The following is a 19,928-nucleotide window of genomic DNA, read 5'->3' on the forward strand; positions in this document are numbered from 1 at the left end:
ATGTGTACTGTGTATACAAAATATCTTCCATATTTTCTTATATTCTCTTACTGCTGGTAATTTATCTTATTAAATATTTTAATAATCACAAGAAATGCTTTACAAAAATGTATTTGACTCCATTCATGTTAACATCAAAGATGTTGTTCTTTTTCTAACGTAAGAGTTCTATGGATTTTGACATTTAACCCCTAGGGTCGCATATATTTAGGAATACACATGCAGGAAATGTGGTTATGCATATTTCAAGGAAAGTTAAGTAAAAAAAAAAATACCAGTTTCCACTGAGAAGCTGGCATACTTAGCTAGCTCATAATTGACCCAGTCATTAAGCAACTCTCAGCCCCCATCTGTCCCTGCTGCTCTTTTGTAATTATCACATATATCTTACTATTAGTGGTGAGGTTTTCATTTCCTGCCTAGGAAGGAGGTAGGGCATTTTTGAAGTGGTTAGGGCAAGTCCCATAGCATAGCTTCACTAGGTGGGGAAAAGAACAGAAACATAATACAGCCGCATGGACAGGGAGGGCTGCCTCTGAGCTCTTTTCATTTTAGCAGCTTGAGAAATCTTGCTACAAGTTATTGCTCAGACACACATTCTTTCTAAATGGAGGTTACTGCCATTGATTCCCAAGAGCTCAAGGATCCATTTTAATAATTTTTTGCACTTCATTTAGCAAGTCAACTTATTGATTGGGCTTTGTGAACTATCTAGTCATACCTGATGTAGCTTTCTAAGCAGTTTTGAAGGTAAATATTTTATCTTTTGGACTAAGGTAGGAATTTGACTTCGTAGTTATGCATATTTTGGATGGATACACTGAAATATATGAATGAACTTTAGGAAGATAATGCATTGCTCACTTAGTAAATACACACACACATACACACAAAGATAATACATTGCTCACTAGGAAAACACTCATATACACATACAACACACAGAGTATGGAGACATATGCAATATATCCTGGCCTTGACGTACATGTTATGCTGTATCTTGGGAATAATTTAGCTAAAGTACCTTCAGAAATATTTTATTTCAGAAATATTCTAAAGAATTATTAAATCTCCTAAGGAATTAAAGGCTATCAATAGTTCCTTACATTGCAAATTTGACAATCTATTATACAGTATTAAAGTTTACATATTATAAAAAGAAGTATTTTCTTTACCAAGGGAAAAATCTAGATGACAATTAGGAAATATTTGGAGCTCATGCCTTAAAAAATGGAAACATTTTCTTTTAATACTTAGCATACCAACATGGTATGTAATATCCTTTAACTAAAATAGTGACAACAGCCAACACTGTAAGGTTTATTGGATGACTTTCCTTTTATAATGTTTTCTAGTGCTTTATTCCTCCTATTAAATAAAATTCACACTTATATAAGCAGTATAGATTTAGAAGTACAGAACTATATTTTAGAGTATTTTTAAATGGTTTAAGTTTATTTTCCTGTATGGCCTTCAGTTATTTTATCATTTCAAATCATTCTTTATTTATAAATCTCTGGTTTTCTTTATATGCGTGTCTAAAATATCTTGGGAGTTCTGTTAGACTCAGCCATGTTCATACCCAACAACTCTGGACAAAAACCTCTGTGTCCTCTGACTGATGCTGACAGAATCGGTATTTCAAATTTCTGTGATAATCTGGTATAAACGTGCCAGTTATTTGCCACAACCATTTCACTGTTGTGGTTATTAGGCTTTTCATGCACTTTCTTTGAGCACTGGAAGCCAGCTGTAACTGCTCTTGGTTCTTGTAATGCTTGTGATAAGAAAGTCCTTCTAAAACATTGGTAATAAACTTGCATGGATGCATTCCAAGATAGGCTAACTGAATAACTGATAACTGAATTCTGCTGCATGGGGAATGTGTTCTTGAAGATTCCAGCAGTTATTTTCCTTTTGTTTAAGGGTTTTATGTTGAAATAGTATTCGTTAGTTTGTTTATATTGTTGAATAGTTACACTGACATGACTAAGAAAATTGCTCCACAAAATACTTGGACATGTAAATGTGAGAATGAAAGCTATAGATCTGATGATTTATTAAATTTCTGGCTTGCAGGAACTTATCTGTCTCTCTGAAGGAATCTAACGATGCATTGGAGAATATTCTAGTAATGCCTAGTAGGAAAAAAGAAATGCTGCTGTAATATGAAATTCCAAAAGCAGGTACCGCTCTAGATTTATGCCTTTGGCATTTCTAATCATGCATGGCCTAGCTTTGCAAATCTGAATTTGGTGTAGGAAAATTTAGAGTAAGCATTTAGTTTAGAAGCACTTTTTCTTCCACAGAGAATGCTATTCTATGTGACTATAGCTTTATATTGACAACAGAGGAAAACCAAGAGTTCAGTGAGCACTCCACAGCTACATATGTTGGTATGAGGAAAAGAGACATTCAAGCCATTTCAATACTGTGAACATGTCTTTTACATATTAAAATATGTGAATTTCCTTCTTTTTTCTCCCATAAGTTAGTTTTTATTTTTATTTAGTAGTGGTACCAAGGGGTTTCAGTTTCCAACGTGAAATTATGAGTACAATGAATCTTAGGCTTTTTAAAATATTGGATCAATTTTAAGAGTCAGTTTTTCTTGTCTTGATTTTTTAAATTGTTTAAAATTATTATGAATTCATTCAGTTGCAAAATCTTTTGCAAAATTTATATTAGTCGGTAAAATTTAATTTACAAAGATAAAAATCTGAGTCTTCTTGAACCTCCATTAATGGATGTTAATTGGTCATTTAAATAACTGAAAGTTATTTAGCCAAAGAAGATAAAATTTATTGTATTCTGTTTTTGAAAACAAATTTGTAGAATAGCACTGTACAAAAATGCTCTGTATGTTCAAATGGAGTACTCCAAGATAAAAATTTAATTTCTTTTTTTATACAGTCTACCAAGACAAAAATTTAATTTTTTTATTCAGTCTTCTTGAAATATACTGAGCTATTGTGTTCACAGTGGAATCTATGGGGCATATGGCTTATTTTCAAGTTTTTTCTCCATCCAGGAAAACATTTTTATTTAACTTAAGTATAAAAGAGCATGTAGGAGGAGGGGTAAGGGAAAAACAGGTCTTACACAGACTTTAGTAGGTCCATATGCTGTTTATTATATTTGATGATCAGCACCAGTTCAGACAGCTGATTGGCAAAAAAGAAAAGCAGCAGTTATGCCGAAAAAGGAAAACATGTGTGCCTAGGCCACCCTGATGGAGTTTTATCATCTGTCAGGTTTCTCAAGAGCATACCATATTTTATAGTCTTGAAATAAAACATTATGAATACATCCATACATAATGAAATGAGCTATATGCTTTGTTGAAGATCATTGCCCAAAGTCGGCATTTTAGCTCATGGATTTTAAGTGGCAGCATTGAAATGATATTCCATGCATTAACTGAGTTCCAATTTACAGCATAATGCTTATCTATTTGATTATATGTAAGAAAAGGAGAAAATATTTTTTTAAAAAATATTTCAGTAAGTGTCTGAGATGCTTCATAGCCAGAGAACAACTTGTATTTTAAAAATAAATTATAATACATTAACTAAGAGCAACATGCGAACTATTTCTAGTGAAGGAGAGGGTGAACAGACTGTTTAACTTCCCTCCCTTTCTTTATATCCATGAATAATCATTCCTTGAGGTTTTCAAATTAAAAATAGCAGTGCAAAGCAGCGTTATTTCTACTTTACAAAGGAAATCATCCGTTTCGTTTTCCTTCTCATTTGGGTAAACTCAAAATGGCTTTGTATAGCTTCTGTTCATCTTATTTAAGACTGGAGAATTTTTGACAAAAGAATATTTCCCCACTTGGTGAGTGGCAACTGCATTTACCTGTCTAAACTGATTTAGGATTGATAGCTGTTGGCTGACTTGGGCAGGTTAGAATGTTAGTTGATATTATGAGGAGAGCTTACAAAAAAGTTGTATGGCCGGCCATTGGTGGCTCACTAATCCGAGCTACTCAGGAGGCTGAGATCTGAGGATCTCGGTTCAAAGCCAGCCCAGGCAGGTAAGTCCATGAGACTCTTATCTCCAATAAACCACCAGAAAACAGGAAGTGGCTCAAGTGGTAGAGCGCTCGCCTTGAGCTGAACCGGGTTGGGGGTGGAGGCCGAATGGGGGAAGATGACAGCACCCAGGCCCAGAATTCGAGACCCACAACCAGAAAAAACAAAAAACAAAACAAAACAAAGCAAAAAAAACCAGTATGACACTTCTAAATAAAGCTTGAAGGAAGTCAAAGGTCATGCTATCTTAGAGTTTAAAATATCATCACAATAAAGGTAATTAATTAATGTCATAACCTGGATACTCTGTACCCGTTCCCTGTGCATATACTTATACTAGAGAAGAGAAATTAGAGTTACAACTTCTCAAGTATTGTTTATTATGAGCTCTTATGAGAGCTGCGCATCAGGTGGAGCTTGAAAACACTCTATCTGATGAAAGTGGTGGCAATGATCGTAATGCGATGTACTCGCAACTGACATGTTGCATTGAACTCCTTTGTACAACTGCTTAAGGATAAAAAAAAGTAAAAAAGCACTTTCTTTTTTAGCTATGTTATAACGTTTGCTATTCATATTGGCAAGGGTAGATACAAGAGGTTACAAAGCGGTGAGCTTGGTTTGTGTTATGGTAGATAATTTCTAGGCACATGTGAACATACATATTTCACTTCACTAAATCCTCCCTACTTCATTGCTGACATATAAGTTTCATGATTTTACAGCTGGGCTCACAGAGCTTAGTTAACTTACTTCATGTGACACAGTCATTGAGTGACTGGGATCAGGTATGACTACAATTTGTCAAAGAAAAACAAAGCCCAAATTCTTTTACATGACATGCTGCTCTTGACATTCCCATCTTTATTGGAACAGCCCTTAAACGCCTTCACCTTATCTTCTTAACTCGCGGTTCTTATTTTTCATTTTTTTTTTGACTGATCCTGAGACGTGAGGTGGGGGAGAAGAGGGGGAAAGGGGGAGGGAAGGGATAGTAGGAAAACAACAAAGGAGGGGGTCACAATGTTTGATATTATCTTATGCACGTAACTGTAACCCCTCTGTACAGCATCTTTACAATAAAATACAATTAAAACAGAAAGAACAAAAATAGAGTTGTCCACTACCTCTTGCAAGGGCATGCCATTTGTCTCTCTTTTAAAACTATGGAAATTTTTAATGAAAATATTTATCACAGCATGTAAAGAATTAAGTACTATTCCCAAACATACTTATAACTATTCTTTTTTTAAGGGTCTTAATTCAGAACATGATGAATATACATACATGTACTCCACATAGGTAAAAGGTAGTTGGTGTAGTTTCTCAACTACAAAGAAATTGTGAAAGCCAAATATTTGAGTACCTCTGGAAAAGCAATACCTCACAAAATCAAGCATTCCCTCAAAGACAAAGTATAAATTAAGAAATAGATAATAAAAAAATCTTTATTGGCTGAGACATTTGTTTTGGTGAAGATTCACCAAATGCTTTATATTGTATGTGTGCTGTAACATAATTGTAAGTCAAGAAGAAAATGAGCAAGACTCATATTAAAACATCTTCTTTAAATAAAGTAACAAAAATAAATGTAAAATATTAATTATAACAGTTGAGTAGGATCATACATTAAAATAAAAATCATAAGCAAACATGACTCAGTAATCAATGAATAACCAGATACTTGGAAAGTTTTTAAAATTTTTTGTCTTTTATAAAATAGAGTAGGACATGCTAGTTTGTCTATACACAGTAACATTTTTTTCAAAGCATACTGATAAAACATTTTAAATTTGAAATAAATCAAATGAAATATCACTTCCTAGAAGCTTTACACAATGTTATTAATGAAACTATGGCTTGAAATTTTAATAAAATTAACACCTAGGAAAAATTAATAGTATCAACCCCAGATTTGTGTATGGCTGCATTCCAATTGTCATTACAAAAATTGATTTTTTAGTAAGGCATGTATAATATTATATAAAATTTATGAACATCTTAAGTTAACGAAAGAGAAATGTTAGATAATTTTCTCTAGATTTAAGAACATTTAAGCACTAAATTCTAACATTAAATCATACCTCATGCTTCAAATTTTCATATAGTTGTACCTCTTCTTCCCTCATATTTATGCCACACATATATGTTCTAGTGGCTAAGCTTTATATTTACATGTTGTTATACTACTCTCTAATTTCTTCCTTTTACAGTCATGTTGGGAGCTTTTATATAGTTTATTGCCATTAAGCTTTGCAATCTGTGTCTTCATATCTCACAAGTACAAATAAAATGCAGGATACTAGGAATACCAAAATCACAATAACAAACTGGATATATTATTAATGATCAATTTTTATCTCAACTCCCTTAAATTTCGCATTGATCTGAGAAAATTATACTTTCTTATATGTATTTTTAATTTCTTTATTTTCATGTGGTCTCATGTTGATCTAAGTTTTATGTGATTATAAATGTGTAACTTGTATCCAAAAATTTATTTTATTCCGTAGTCTTATTTAAAATTTTTTTCCTCCATTTTAGGCCATTTTTAAGAGTATCTTTAAGTATTTGTACGAAGAAGTTGCCATTTAACAAAGTAGTTATGAATACAATGCAACGTGATCAATGTCACACTGTTCACATTCTCAGTCATTCCTCCTCTACCAACTCCTTTCAAGCACCAGCTTACTGGTGCTTATTTTGTTGAATGTTGCCTTTCTAAGGAGTTACACTACTTGAGTTCTCCCTGGAATCTAGCACATTCCAGTTTATACATTTGTATACACTTGCATAATGCTTGAGTTATTTACTTGTAAGTTTATAAGCTAAATCTTACTTCCACATATAAGGGAAAACATACATCTTTTGTCTCTCTAGATCTGATTTAGTCACTTAGCAGAATTTTTTCCATGTCTTTCCACTTTTTCACAAATAGTATAATATGGTTCTTTCTAGTGAATGAGTAAAATTCCATTGTGTGTGTGTGTGTGTGTGTGTGTGTGTGTGTGTATCATATTTTCTTGATCCATTTTTCCACTGAGGGGCATCTAGGCTGATTCCATACCATAGCTATGTTGAATACTGCTGTAATAAACATGATTGTGCTGGTAGCTTTACTGTATCTTGGTTTGTAATATTTTGGAAAATAGCCAGGAGTGTAATTGCTGGATTCTACAGTAGTTCTGTGCTTATTTATTTATTTTCATTTATTTATTTTTTGAGGAAACTCCACACTGCTTTCCAGAGTGGCTAAATAAGCTTACATTCCCATCAACAGTGTATTACAGTTCCCTTTGACCAGTTCTTTGTTGTTTATTTTCATGATGGTAGCCACGCTAGCTGGACTGAGATGGAATCTCAGTGTTGTTTTGATTTGCATTTCCTTTATCCCCAGAAATTTTGAACATTGCTCCATAGTCTTTTGGCCAGTTTTGCTTCTTTTTTGTTAACTTATTAGCCCATTTTTAATCAAATAGTTGGTTTTCTGAGGCTTTATTTTTTAAAGTTCTCCATATATTCTGGATATTAGAGCTGCTGAGTAGCTGGAAAAAAAATCTTCTCCCATCCTGTCTGCTCTCTTTTTAGCTTGTCGGCTATGTCTTTTGCCATGCAGAAACTTTTGAGTGTGATGCAGTCCCATTTATCAAGTCGCACGTTTATTTGCTATGGTTCTGGATCTTAGAAAGATTTCACTGTCCTAATTTCCTAATGTCCTAATGTTTCTCTCACTCTTTTCTGTAAATAGTCTTGTGGTTTCAGTCCTTACACTGAGGTCTTTGATAGATAGGAATGAACTTAACCAAGTATATGAAGGACCTCTACAGAGAAAACTGAAAGAAGGAAATAGCAGAAGACAGAAGGAAGTGAAAGACTTTCTGTGTTTCTGGACTGGCAGAATTAATATAATAAAAATAACAATACTGTCCAAAGCAATCTACAAATTCAATGCAATATTCAATAAGATCCGAATGTCATTTTTCAACAAGATAGTGATAACAACCCCCAAATTCATATGGAACCAGAAAGGCACTGGCAGTCCTTAGCAGAAAAAGTAGTGCTGGAGATTTCACAGTTGTAACTTCAAACTCTGTTACAGAGATGGAGTAATGAAAAGAACTTAGTACTGGAACAAAAACAGGCCTGAGAACCAAGGAATAGATTTGAGGACCAAGACATAAACCCACAGACTTACAGCCATCTAATGTTCAATAAGGGCACCAAAAACATAGGCTGGAAGAAAGACAGCCTCTTCAACAAAGGTATTGAAAAAATGGACATCTACATACAGAAAACTTGCTCCCTATTACCTTGCACCAGCAGCAATTCAAAATGGATATTTTTTTAACGCATCAATTAGTTGTAGGGTTTTTTTATTGTAAAAATAGTGTACAGAGGGGTTACAGTTACATGAGTAAGCTAATGAATACATTTCCTATCAAGCATTGTTACCTCCTCCTTTGTTTTCCCCTACCATCTTTTCCCTCCCCCACCTCTCCAACTTCCCCCTTACCCCCCAAGTAGTAAAGTTTGTTTCCAACATACTGTCTTGTACATTTCATTGTTACAATGGGTCAACCTGATCCTTGTTTCAGTATTTTGTGATTTCCCTTCCCCTCCCCAAATTAGAAAAAGGTATATACAAGATGCAGGGTTTTCGTTTTCATTTTGTTTTATCTATATGTGCATAGAATGTACCTTGATCACAGTACTTATCACTTAACTCTCCTGCTTCATTCTCCAGACATTCTCAGCAAGCTTTGTTGTTCCATTTTCACACACCATACAGAAAATAATTGGCGCATATTCACTCTCCTCCTCATTCTCTGTTCGACTTCCATCTCACTACCCTGTACCCACTTATATAGGATCTATTTTATATTCATTCAAAGCTATTGTTCAAAGTGGTCCTGCCATGATATTTCACACATTCATATACAGTATGATAACTCCAGCTACTTCACCTTGCGCTTTTTTTCAGTCCCATGGCCCCCTATTATTCAAAAGCTTTTGATGAGTTTTAATTTGATTGTATGTTTTATAATATTTAATGCTGTCCCTCTAACAAACCAAACCAGGCCACACTATGAGTGTGGTAGAACAATTTATTGAGTCCCCCAAGAACATGCCTTTGCTGATAGAGGTTTTCAGATTCAGCTCCCCAAACATATCTTTAGCCCTAACTTACTACAAATCAAGTCAGCCTCTTCACAGGCTAACCCTGCCTGGAACATTGTGGTGATTAAAAAATGCTTTTAAATACTTACTCAGCCACCACTTCCAAGGAGGAAGAGACTCTGAAATATCTCATTTCCTGAAGCATGGCTTTCAAGAAGAATATGCCATCCAGACTCTTCATTCTATAATATAACATCAGGAAAATTTGAGACTTAGAATTAAAATATCTTGGTTTCAACTGATAGAGAATGTTTACTGTCCATGTAGGCCTCACTAATAGGATCAGAAAAGCAATACAGTTCTCAAAGACTTATACACATAGACACATCAGGCTTGGGCAATGGTTTGAGAAAATTAAGGAGAGAAAAGCATTCCTAATACCTAGGTAATCTCTCTGAAATATCATGTTTAGTGTGAGCTGAGACAGGTCCAGGCTATGTTCTTCTCTGACTCAAGATCATGCTCTTGGTAACTTAGCCACCAACCTCTCACCATGTACCACCTTCCTTGACCAAAAACTTCTCTCTTCCATCGTGTGTGTGTGTGTGTGTGTGTGTGTGTGTGTGTGAGTGTGTGTGATGCTCTTGTTAATTTATATTTTCTCTAGCTTTTAAGAAGCTTAATATTCTATGCAGTTAATAAAGTTACTCTCTTCATCCTTTTGCGTGTAACTCCAATTGCTACAGTGCTTCGTGTTTGTTGTTTTCCAGTCCTTGAGTTTATCAGTATCTTATTTTGCTTTGCCCTGAAAGTTTAACATGTTCTCTGTAGTTATTTTGTGAAATCACACAAAAGCCCGTATCAGTATATTAAGATCAGGTATACTGCCATGATTATCCCTCTTTCCAAAATGAAACATAGAAGGATTAGAGTTTATAATGGGCTTCCTAACACCATTTTCCACACTATTGTTTATGTTTTTGAGAATTCATGCCCTTTTGGGATAATAAGCGCATTAAAAATTCTTTATTTTGAATTACATTTAATATTAACAAACTGTTTTTCTACCTTTTTTAATGTGTGATGTTGTCCATTTCCCCATTTTTATTATTATTAATTGAAAATCTAGCTGATAATCATTTTTGATAAGCAAATTCCCAGCAGCAAAACCTAATGAATGAGTGGGATTCTTTTGCTATCCTAATATATCATTTTTATTTATCTCATTGTCTCAAGTTTTATCCTCCACTTGATCAATTCCTGATTTTTTAAAAAAGAATTTGGCTTAGTTTGGGTTTTTTAACATTGTTTCAGCCATTTATAGACTCAGTTTATATCATTTATTATAACGTGAATTATATTATCTTTATTCTTCTGTATTTTCTGTGTATGTATTGATATTTCAGTGTTTTATGAGGTATTACTTATTTTGTATTTCTTACAATGCAGTTGCTAATTTGTAAGTATATATGTGCATATTATACAATATCATTCCTTCTAAGATCAAAGAAAAACTTTACTGTATGTAAGAGACAAATATACTAAATATCAATATACATCTCCTTCCCCAAATCGGAAAGAGCTCTGAGTTTTAGCATGCTAGATACACGTATCTGGCCACAAGTTCAGAGCATGTGGTTTCTATTAATATTTTGGCATGCAAGATTCCCACATATGATTCTTCCAAAGACCAAAATAGTCAAGTCATTCAGGAATACTTAAATGGATGAGTAATTAGGTTTAATGTGTTAAAATTTTGTCATTACAGGAGCATGTGAGTTTTAATTTTAGAGGGAGATCCAAGCTCTGAAATGCTCTAATAATGTCCACTAACTATATTTAAGCTAAATACAAAGTAATAAAACGTAGAAGAACCAAAGCAAAGCTCCACAGAAAGAACATGTTCAATCATATCAGACAAAAATTAAGTTGAAACATGTAGTAATTTCTTTGAACTTATCGGATCTACACAGTACATGTTGCTACAGAATTCTTTGATGTTAATCTCTTATCATAATGAATGAATTTCCAGATTTCTCAACTCAAGGGCTGACTAATAGGACAGCCTAAGCATCATGTGGGTCATTTTAAATAGAAAGAATGGCTAATAGCTAGCAACATGTCAAGAAACAGTACTTGAGAAGCAGGAGAATTTTGAAATACTTTAAACAGGATAAAGGCAAATCTGAAAGGATTACTATGTTGAAAACTCAAAAGATCTTTGTGAAAATTGCTTCCCTAAACATTGGGATTAAAGATTCAAATCCCATTCTGAAACAAGAATGCAAACATGCATTCATGGAAACTCCAATATTTACAGAAATATTCAACAATGTCTCAGTTGTACCATTACTAATACACTAGGAAACACATTTGTGTGAGGAGCCAGCTTCCTCCCCCGCTTCTCAAAGGGAGATTAATTGTCTTATTATTTTCATTTTTTATATAACTCTGCCTTTCTTGACAAAATGTACTCCTGATTTTGGAAGTTTATCTCTACTTGGTGTAAACCTTCTTTAAATAAATAATTTAAAATAAAACACATTATGTCTACAGGTTAGATTTAAATATAAATATAAAGACTTTTAAACAGTCAAATATTAAGGAGGAAACTTGCAGCCGTGTTTGCTTATCTCCTTTCTTCATATTATTAAAACAGTTCATGATGTAAAAATTCAAGTAGCTTACTATTATCAGCTCCTTATTAAACATTTTCATTTTATTTCCTTCCATATAATTCTATTTACTTTTTAATAGTTACATAAACTTTAGATTAAACCATATTACAAGACACATGAACATTTTTACAACTTTTATTAGTTTGACCTCCTGCAATATATAGGGATTCTATTTAGTTTAATTTGCTTTTGATTAAGTTTACAATTTGAAATTGTTCTGATATTAAAAACTGAATATCCTTAGGAGAACATGAAAAGGAAGAGGTGTTGTAAACCAGATTTATACAAATTAAAGCAGGATGAAAAAGAAATCATATACCATTGTGCATTGGGAAGAGAATGACTTTCTATTTGTTATTAGGTCTGTTTGATTTTTAAAAAATCTATTGTTAAAAATAATTGCCCAGGTATGTCTGTCCTGCCTTCAGCAACCCTGTTTAATTAGATAGTGTGGAGGAGACAGAAGCTAACTATATGTAGCAGCTCATTGTGTCTCTTGACTGAGAGAACTGTAGTTGTTAGACTATCTTTTAAAAAACAACAACTTTCAAGATACTTAGTTTATTTATCTTGACAATTGTCTGTATTTCTTTTTTTTTTTTTTTTAAACCAAGAATGAAAACAAGCTTACCTTAGAACGTTTGGAGATTGTTTATTTGGCAAGGTCTGTGGATGGACGCCACGGTCTAGGGGGCTGCTGATTTTCCCTTCACGTATTTCCCCATCTCCCTTCCCCAGGTGTTGCTGCCATCACCACCTTTCCCCTCCTCCCCTTTCCTCATGGCAAGACGCATGGAAGAAGAGTGCTGTTAAGGCCTCTCCATTAATGACCAGGTATGATGGTTCTCATGAAGCTGTGCAGCTGCCCCTCCCCTGAGTTCTGTACTCAGAGTCGTCTCTTCCACATTTAGAAGATACACTTTTCCATTACACAGAGTCCACCAGGATGGAAGAATTAGTCTATCTGAGTTTATCTGTACAATTTCAGAAAGCCATGTATTTTACAGTTCCCTGGATAGCTGTAAATATTTCTTTCTTTTCCCCCCCTTTAACCCAGATTGCGGAAGAATTAGTGATATAATTCTCAAAAAAAAGTGTCGTACTCAACAAGTTATATAGGAAAGAAATGGAAATTGTAGGTACCAATATGCTACTTTTGAACTTCTACGAACACGTGTACAGCGTACCTTTGATCGGCACGGAATAGAATTTTATTTCGAAATTCAATGATCGCAATGTTCGCTTTTCAAAAAAAGCACTGCACAAAGTTTATATGCACATCGATTACAACACTCACTCATGTGGTGGTAGAAAAACTAGGTGTAAAGGCAGTTGAAATAAACCTACATGCCCCTCGAAACAAGTCATTTAGATGTGAAGGCTGAATGCATGCTAATTACTTGCTGAAAACCTTTTTTTTTTAAAAATCTCAAGCGGTGACAGTTAAGGGTGATGGAAAGGATTACCTGTGTCCAATGATATTATTAGTATAAAGATGATATATTTTAAAAGTAGCTGAACCCTCAGGGCCCAGACTCTCACAGAGTCATAACTGACACAGCATAAACAGTCATCCTGGAGGAATGCTGTCCTCCTTCATTTCCTTTGTGTCTGGTAGAACCGATCCTCCCAGACACTGCAGGGGCTTGTTCTGAAGTTCTTCTCACTGCTGCCTGGCATCACTGTGACTGTATCAGGTTCTTTGAGACACAGATGACAAGGCTCCTTTGGGATATGAAGACTGTGGGTAGATGTCTTAGAAAAGAGTGGTTCTGTGTATAGGTTATACAAATGAATGATAGTTTTATTTGTGGCATATTGTTCTTCTTTGCTTTTATTCTCCTTTTCAAAATTTTATTATTTGTTTGTTTGTTTATTTTTGTTGGTCCTGGGGCCTAAACTCTGGGCCTGGCCACTAGCCCTCAGCTCTTCAGCTCAAGACTAGTGCTCTACCACTTGAGCCATAGTGCCACTTCCGGCTTTTTCTGCTTATGTGGTGCTGAAGAATCAAACCCAGGGCCTCCTGCATGCAAGGCAAGCACTCTACCACTGAGCCCAATGTTATTATTTTTAAGTAGTTGTACAAATGGTTTCAGTTCAGTTAAGGTGTACAATGTATCTTGGTCAGTGTCACCTCTTTTATCATCACTTTCCAATCTTTTCCAACCCACACATCCCCACAACATACCCATAATTTTCACACTTCCATTTCACATGCCTGTGCATGCACACACACATAACTATGTAAATACATAAATCTATAAGTTTATATATAAATTATATCTGCATTGTAGATAATGTGAGGACTGCGTTCTTCTACCCTTCCTGTCTATTTTTGCCTACACCTTGCCCTCACTCTTTCCCACCACACCTCAAGCCCTTGTTTCCCATTATTTATTTTAATAGACTGGAGGTTAGTTGTAGGAAGGAATTCAACCACTGGAAATCATCCCCTGCATATAAAATACTTTAGTTAATGTGTTTTTTGTATATATGCATATGGCCCCGTGTATGTTTACCTTTTTTATAATTTAGACCTAACTTGTACTTATGAGAGAAAATATGCATCCTTTGTTTTTCTGGGTATGGCATTTTTTAAAACTGTAGCCTACTTGGGGCATGTTTGTGCACATTAACAAAGAAGATCACTTGGGTTTGCATGCGTTTCTGAACCATCAAAGATATTTTTTCAATTTCCACACTGTATGTAGACACATTATATGGAAACAGCAAAGATGTGCTAGGAGAATACCATTGAAATAGTGGTTGAAGAAAACTTATGGTGCATGTCAAAATATGGCACCCCAACATGCTCCCTTCCAAAACAGCTGTTCAATGAATTAATCTAATAGTTCTGTGACTAAATTTGTATTTGTTCTTCTTTATGTGGAGTGCCTGGAACAAAGGAGAAGTGTTTCCTGAGTTAGTCATCGTATTTTAAGAGTGGGTAGAGAGATTAATGGTCAACTAGTCTGGTCCTAGATTGTGCATGCGTCATTCAGCACAGTTTATAAGATTTACTTGTCTCTGCTTGAATAATTTCAGCCATACAAAACTTAAGAGGTAATACATTCTATTTTGAGACACTTTTAACTTTAAAGCTTTTATTTTTTATTAAGCTAAAAATCTACTTCCTTGTATCTTGAATCCATTTATTCTGTGTTTTGTCCTTAGGAAGACACAGAATAATTTCTCTTTCTTTTTTAAAAGGAAATGATTCCAGACACTATGCCATCATGTCTAGATGTATATTTGTATATACTTTCTTAGTTAGCAGTCAGGTCACCCTAATTTTTCTTTTACTTGGTTGCAAGTCATTTTAGCATTCTGCTTATTCTCATTTTCTTCTTTAAAAATGTTTTCATAGCACAGGAATTCAAGATGTTTTCATAGTTTATACTCCATTTTGTCAGTTTGAAGAGCTCAGCAAATCCATTTCAGAGGGGAAAAAAAGAGGATTCGTCTTAAAATGGACTAAATTTCTAGACTGAAATTATAGATAAAAATTGTCTTTAAATAGAATGTCATTTAAAAGAAATAAATGAAAGTGTACAAAAATAATTTTATAGAATATTTTATCAAATTCTTTATCATGTACTTTATCAAAATTAATCTTTCCCATTAGAAACGCATTCTTTTTTTTCTAGAAAATTTGATCTTAAAATATTAATGAAATAATTTTTGTGCAAATTATTGACCTAGTTGATTAATAATCCTGAGCTCACATGTTAAGAATATGTTATATGAGGTCAAAATAGAGAAAAATAATTTTGAAAGATGCGTAAATCATGAAGACAGAGCTGAGTTTTCCTGAATAAAAGCTACTGCAAAGTAAATTCTTCACTGATGTGAACTCTTACTTAATGCCAAATTGCTGTCAGTGTCCCTGGGTGAGTTCTATTTATGACTAGATTACAGCACACCCTCACAAGCCCTTCACATCTAGTTTGCAGAGGAGAGCCTACACGGAATATATGGCCTTTTCCAGAACTGTGAAATTTAATTAATTGGCTGGCAGAGGACACTTTTTCTGCCACATGCCTTTTCCTGACCCTCACCAAGATTTCCATTTTCAGATGTGCTTTATATATTATGAACCTATATAATCTTAATGAAGCTCTTCCATATGGTAATTATAGCACTCAACTTTATATTCTCAAAAGCTCCAGTGCCTACATAAATTCTTTTTTTTCCCTGTGATACCAAATGTTGCTTTCTAAGTTGCACAAATATACACATTTCCCTGTCTGCATTTTTGACATTCAGTTCCCAAAGTAACACCATTTAGGTATTTGCTTATATATCAGATTCTTAGGCAATATTATTAAACAACAAAGAACCTATATCTGTTTTGTCTGTCACTGTTATTCAAGGTGTAAGCCATGTGCAATAAGCCTACTTTAATATCTGTCACCCGGTATTATATAAAGAACAGAGCAATAAGCAAGAGATATGGATCAATGACTTAATCACTCAAGATCTCACTCTCATTTTACAAGCTTGATTCATTTGGACTAGTCCATTTGTAATGTAATTCCTAAGTTCTCTAGAATATGCGAAGATGTAGAATTTCAGACAGCGACACTTTGTCCTAGCTTTGCTATAATTTTTCCTTTCAGGCATGGTTTCCTCTTTGTGAAATGGGGAAGTTGAGCTAAGCTCGGGTATAGTCTTTAGGGAGAATGAGTTACTTTTTCTTCCTGGATCTATTTCTTGAGACATATTCAGAGATGTGTTCAGTCAATGGCATGGAGTACTGTGGTTAACTGATCAACTGCCTGTTATGTCAAAGACTTGACAAATTTTCTGTAGTATTTTATATTTGTAATCCTAGCTCCTTGAGAGATGGAGATCTGGGAGACTTTAATTTGAGACCAGCCTGGACAAAATGTTAACAATACTGTGTTTCAATCAACAAACCACGGTGGTAAAATACACCCACAGAATCCTAGATAGAGAGGAGCAAATATTGGAACAAAATCTTAGAGCAAAAATTAGAGACCATATCTAAAAGTAAATCAAACAATAGCAGCAAAATGGTATTAAGTGATAGGTCACTTTCCTAGCAAACCCAAGGCCCTGAGTTCAAACTCTTGTACTATTGGAGGGGAAAAAAGAAAATCTCCATGATGATAATTTTGACCTGCGATTAAAAAAATAAAATAGAAAAAAATATATCATATAGAGTGTTTCCATTCATCTTTTACATAAAATACCTTTCCATTGTACATGTTTGATGGTCTTTAGAAAGTCTGATTGAGGAAACAATGGCCATTTAGATAGTGGAATATTTCAATCCAGAGGAAGATAAGAAATTCAACTTAATTTTTGTCATTCCTACTAATCAAATGTCCATAGTAATACATAGGGGCAAATATTCCACCTAAATTAAAATGTGCTACTCTAAAATTTTTCTTCTTCTGAAATATAGTTTTAGGAGTAAAAGGAATTTTCCAAGGACATTCAATTAGCAAGAGGTGTGACCATATTTCCTAAATCCTAATCCGGAGCAACCAGATTCATGGTAGTAGCTTGCTGAAACACTCAGGTCGTGGTGGGATTACATTTTCTTCTGCATCTTTGAAAGCACTACTTGTTTTGTGTCATTACGATAAAATAGAAGAGTAAACAATTTGACTAGAGGAAACAGGAATTCTCTAGGTAGCACAGCCTACTGTGTTCCTGGGTGTGAGGGTGGGGGATGGGTGTAGAAGGGACATGCAGGTATGCAGATCAGTATATCTATAGAATTTTGCATTAAAGTGTTCTTAGTAATCTGCAAACAAGTTCTTGAAACATGAAACCAGGAAAAATGTACTAAAGGTGAAAAGCAAAACTTGTATCATGTGTACTTACCACTATTATTGTGTGCTCTGGACACCAGAATGTATTGCCTTCTGAGTCTATTACAAATAAAACACAGTAAGTTACCAAAGGTTTCTATTCATAAGCAATAACCAGTCTGAACTATCATTATTTACATTTTCTATCCCCTTTACTCAGAATAACACACATCAATCATGTAGAACATCTGACTATAAAGCAAATTGCTAAAGCAAGCATATTAGCTGATTGCAATATGCCCTTAGATATCAGTAGCACACATTGCTCAGGATTTTAAGTCTTTGTGAGCTTTGTTGAGTATAGAAAAATGATACATCCTTTTACTCAGGTGCATATGCATACTACTACTAATAATAATAAAAAATGCGGTTGAGAGTATAAAGGTTTTATAAAGATATTTGGACTTCTTAAAGATTATTTTCAATAAAACACCATACTGTATGATCTTTTTTCTTATTTCTGGATTTGTTTTCCCAAAGCCCTTGTATATTGCATGTCTTTACTTATAAGGGTTTTCATAGTAACTTTTGGCCTAGAGCTATAACACATCTTCTTCCAAGATATGTAAGTTCCAATTTTATTGTGGAAATCAATGGAAAAGTAAATTTTACCTAGCCCTTTCTTTACTGAACGCTCTGCTGGGTTCTCTGGGGTTAGAGGGCAATGTCCAGATGTTTCTGGCTTTACTATGAGTAAGGAAAAAAGGAACCAGAATCCACTCATCTAACTGTATTTTTTTGTGTGACACTTGTGCTTAGAAAATTGTGATTATGTTCCAGACTAAAAATGCATGCTGAAACTGTGACAGATAGAGGTTATTTCTCTAGGAAGAAAAGATGGAGATAGACTTAACACACACAGAAAAAAAATTAGATGTGCAGGAAGAGTCTTGAGGCTACTGTATCTAAAAGGGCATTTAACTTTTAGTTAGCTAATTAGTTTTTTCCACGCTAAAAGAAAGTGTGTCATACATGTCTTATATAGTCAATTGGACAGATATTCTCTTCAAAACGTATGCACATGTATGCACAAGTTGAACAAACTCACATCCATGAAAGCAAATTCTTTAGGCTATTGATTGACTTATTAGAGTTATCAAGATATTATATAGCACAAAAACCCATGCCTACTAAAATCTTAAAGATGTAAAGAATAGATGTAAAGAACAGAATAGAAATTAAGTAGGTGAATTCTCTGTAATGAGACATAGTTTATTTGGTTATTTTTATGATCTTCAAGTCTTTGTTCAAAGGAGTTACCATTTAACAAAGCAGTTTATATACTTTGATCACCATCACCCCTTTCAATATTTTATGATTGCATTCGCCTCCCATCCACTATTCATTTGAGACATAGGTTTTAGAAACACATAATATCCCTTGGAAAACATATTTTTTTTTTATCATTTTGGCATCATGTTTTAAAGTTCTAATAATATTTTGACACAATAAGTTAATTTAATATGAACAGTGAAATGGGTTACAAATGAAATAATTGCTTAAAGGATACCACAAGGTATTTTGTCTTTTTGAGAGAATTTAATATTTATCTCACCTAACCAGAAAAAATCAAGCCCCTTCATATAATAAACAGTTGCTATTTTTGAAATAGTAGCTAGAAAAGACAAAAATTACATCCTATTATTACAAATTTAAGGAAAAATTATAAAAGAAAAATCATGGAGAAAATAAAACAGAAATTTTCTTGGTAGAATAATATATTTTTCAAATATACATAACCATTTGATTTTAATACAACATAAAATACAAACTAAAGTAAAAATTCAAAAACATTTTCAAATATTTGCTACCATTTTTAGGGAATAGGGAATGCATCATCTTGTTTTTAGTAGTTTGATGCTCAAAGCAAAATTAGATGATTCAAAATTTAAGTATTTGAAATAATGTACAATTTAAGTATATGAAAAACCAGTAACATTTTGCAAAGATGTTTTAGTTTAGCCATTCCACTTTCGTTTAACGAATGTTATCTTTTTTTCCTGCAGTTCTAGCTTATTTGCAAGATTTATAATGAAAATGCTTGTTTTGAAATTCTTCCTTAATTGACGAGTACTAAAAAGAGCATTTTAGCTGTATGAATGTCTGGCTTATTTTTCAGGAAAGGATTTATTATAAATAACCGAAGTTTCAAAATCATATGCTCTAAGCCAATAAATGATATATGTAGTACCATTAGTAATTAAACTATTTTTTTGCTTCTCATAAAGCCCAAGTGTCAACTATAATTTGTT

The 19,928-nt window shown here is 33.8% G+C and overlaps 1 protein-coding gene across 3 annotated transcripts in view; it reads left to right on the top strand.

Annotated features, from left to right (window-relative positions):
• The window catches only part of Pcdh7 (protocadherin 7), a 412,501-nt gene that overhangs the window by 204,504 nt on the left and 188,069 nt on the right, over window positions 1-19,928 (top strand). Inside the window, exon 3 of one of the 3 annotated variants that reach the window (XM_042678337.1) lies at window positions 12,572-12,667. The exons of the other annotated variants lie outside the window; for them this stretch is intronic. Within the exon in view, the coding sequence (XP_042534271.1) occupies window positions 12,572-12,660 (89 nt within the window). The 3' untranslated portion in view covers window positions 12,661-12,667. The remainder of the gene's footprint in view (window positions 1-12,571; window positions 12,668-19,928) is intronic. 3 annotated transcript variants of the gene reach the window in all.

The sequence above is a fragment of the Dipodomys spectabilis genome, unplaced genomic scaffold (genome assembly GCF_019054845.1).
Source record: "Dipodomys spectabilis isolate Male_0828 unplaced genomic scaffold, ASM1905484v1 ptg000043l, whole genome shotgun sequence".
NCBI classification, from domain to species: domain Eukaryota; kingdom Metazoa; phylum Chordata; class Mammalia; order Rodentia; family Heteromyidae; genus Dipodomys; species Dipodomys spectabilis.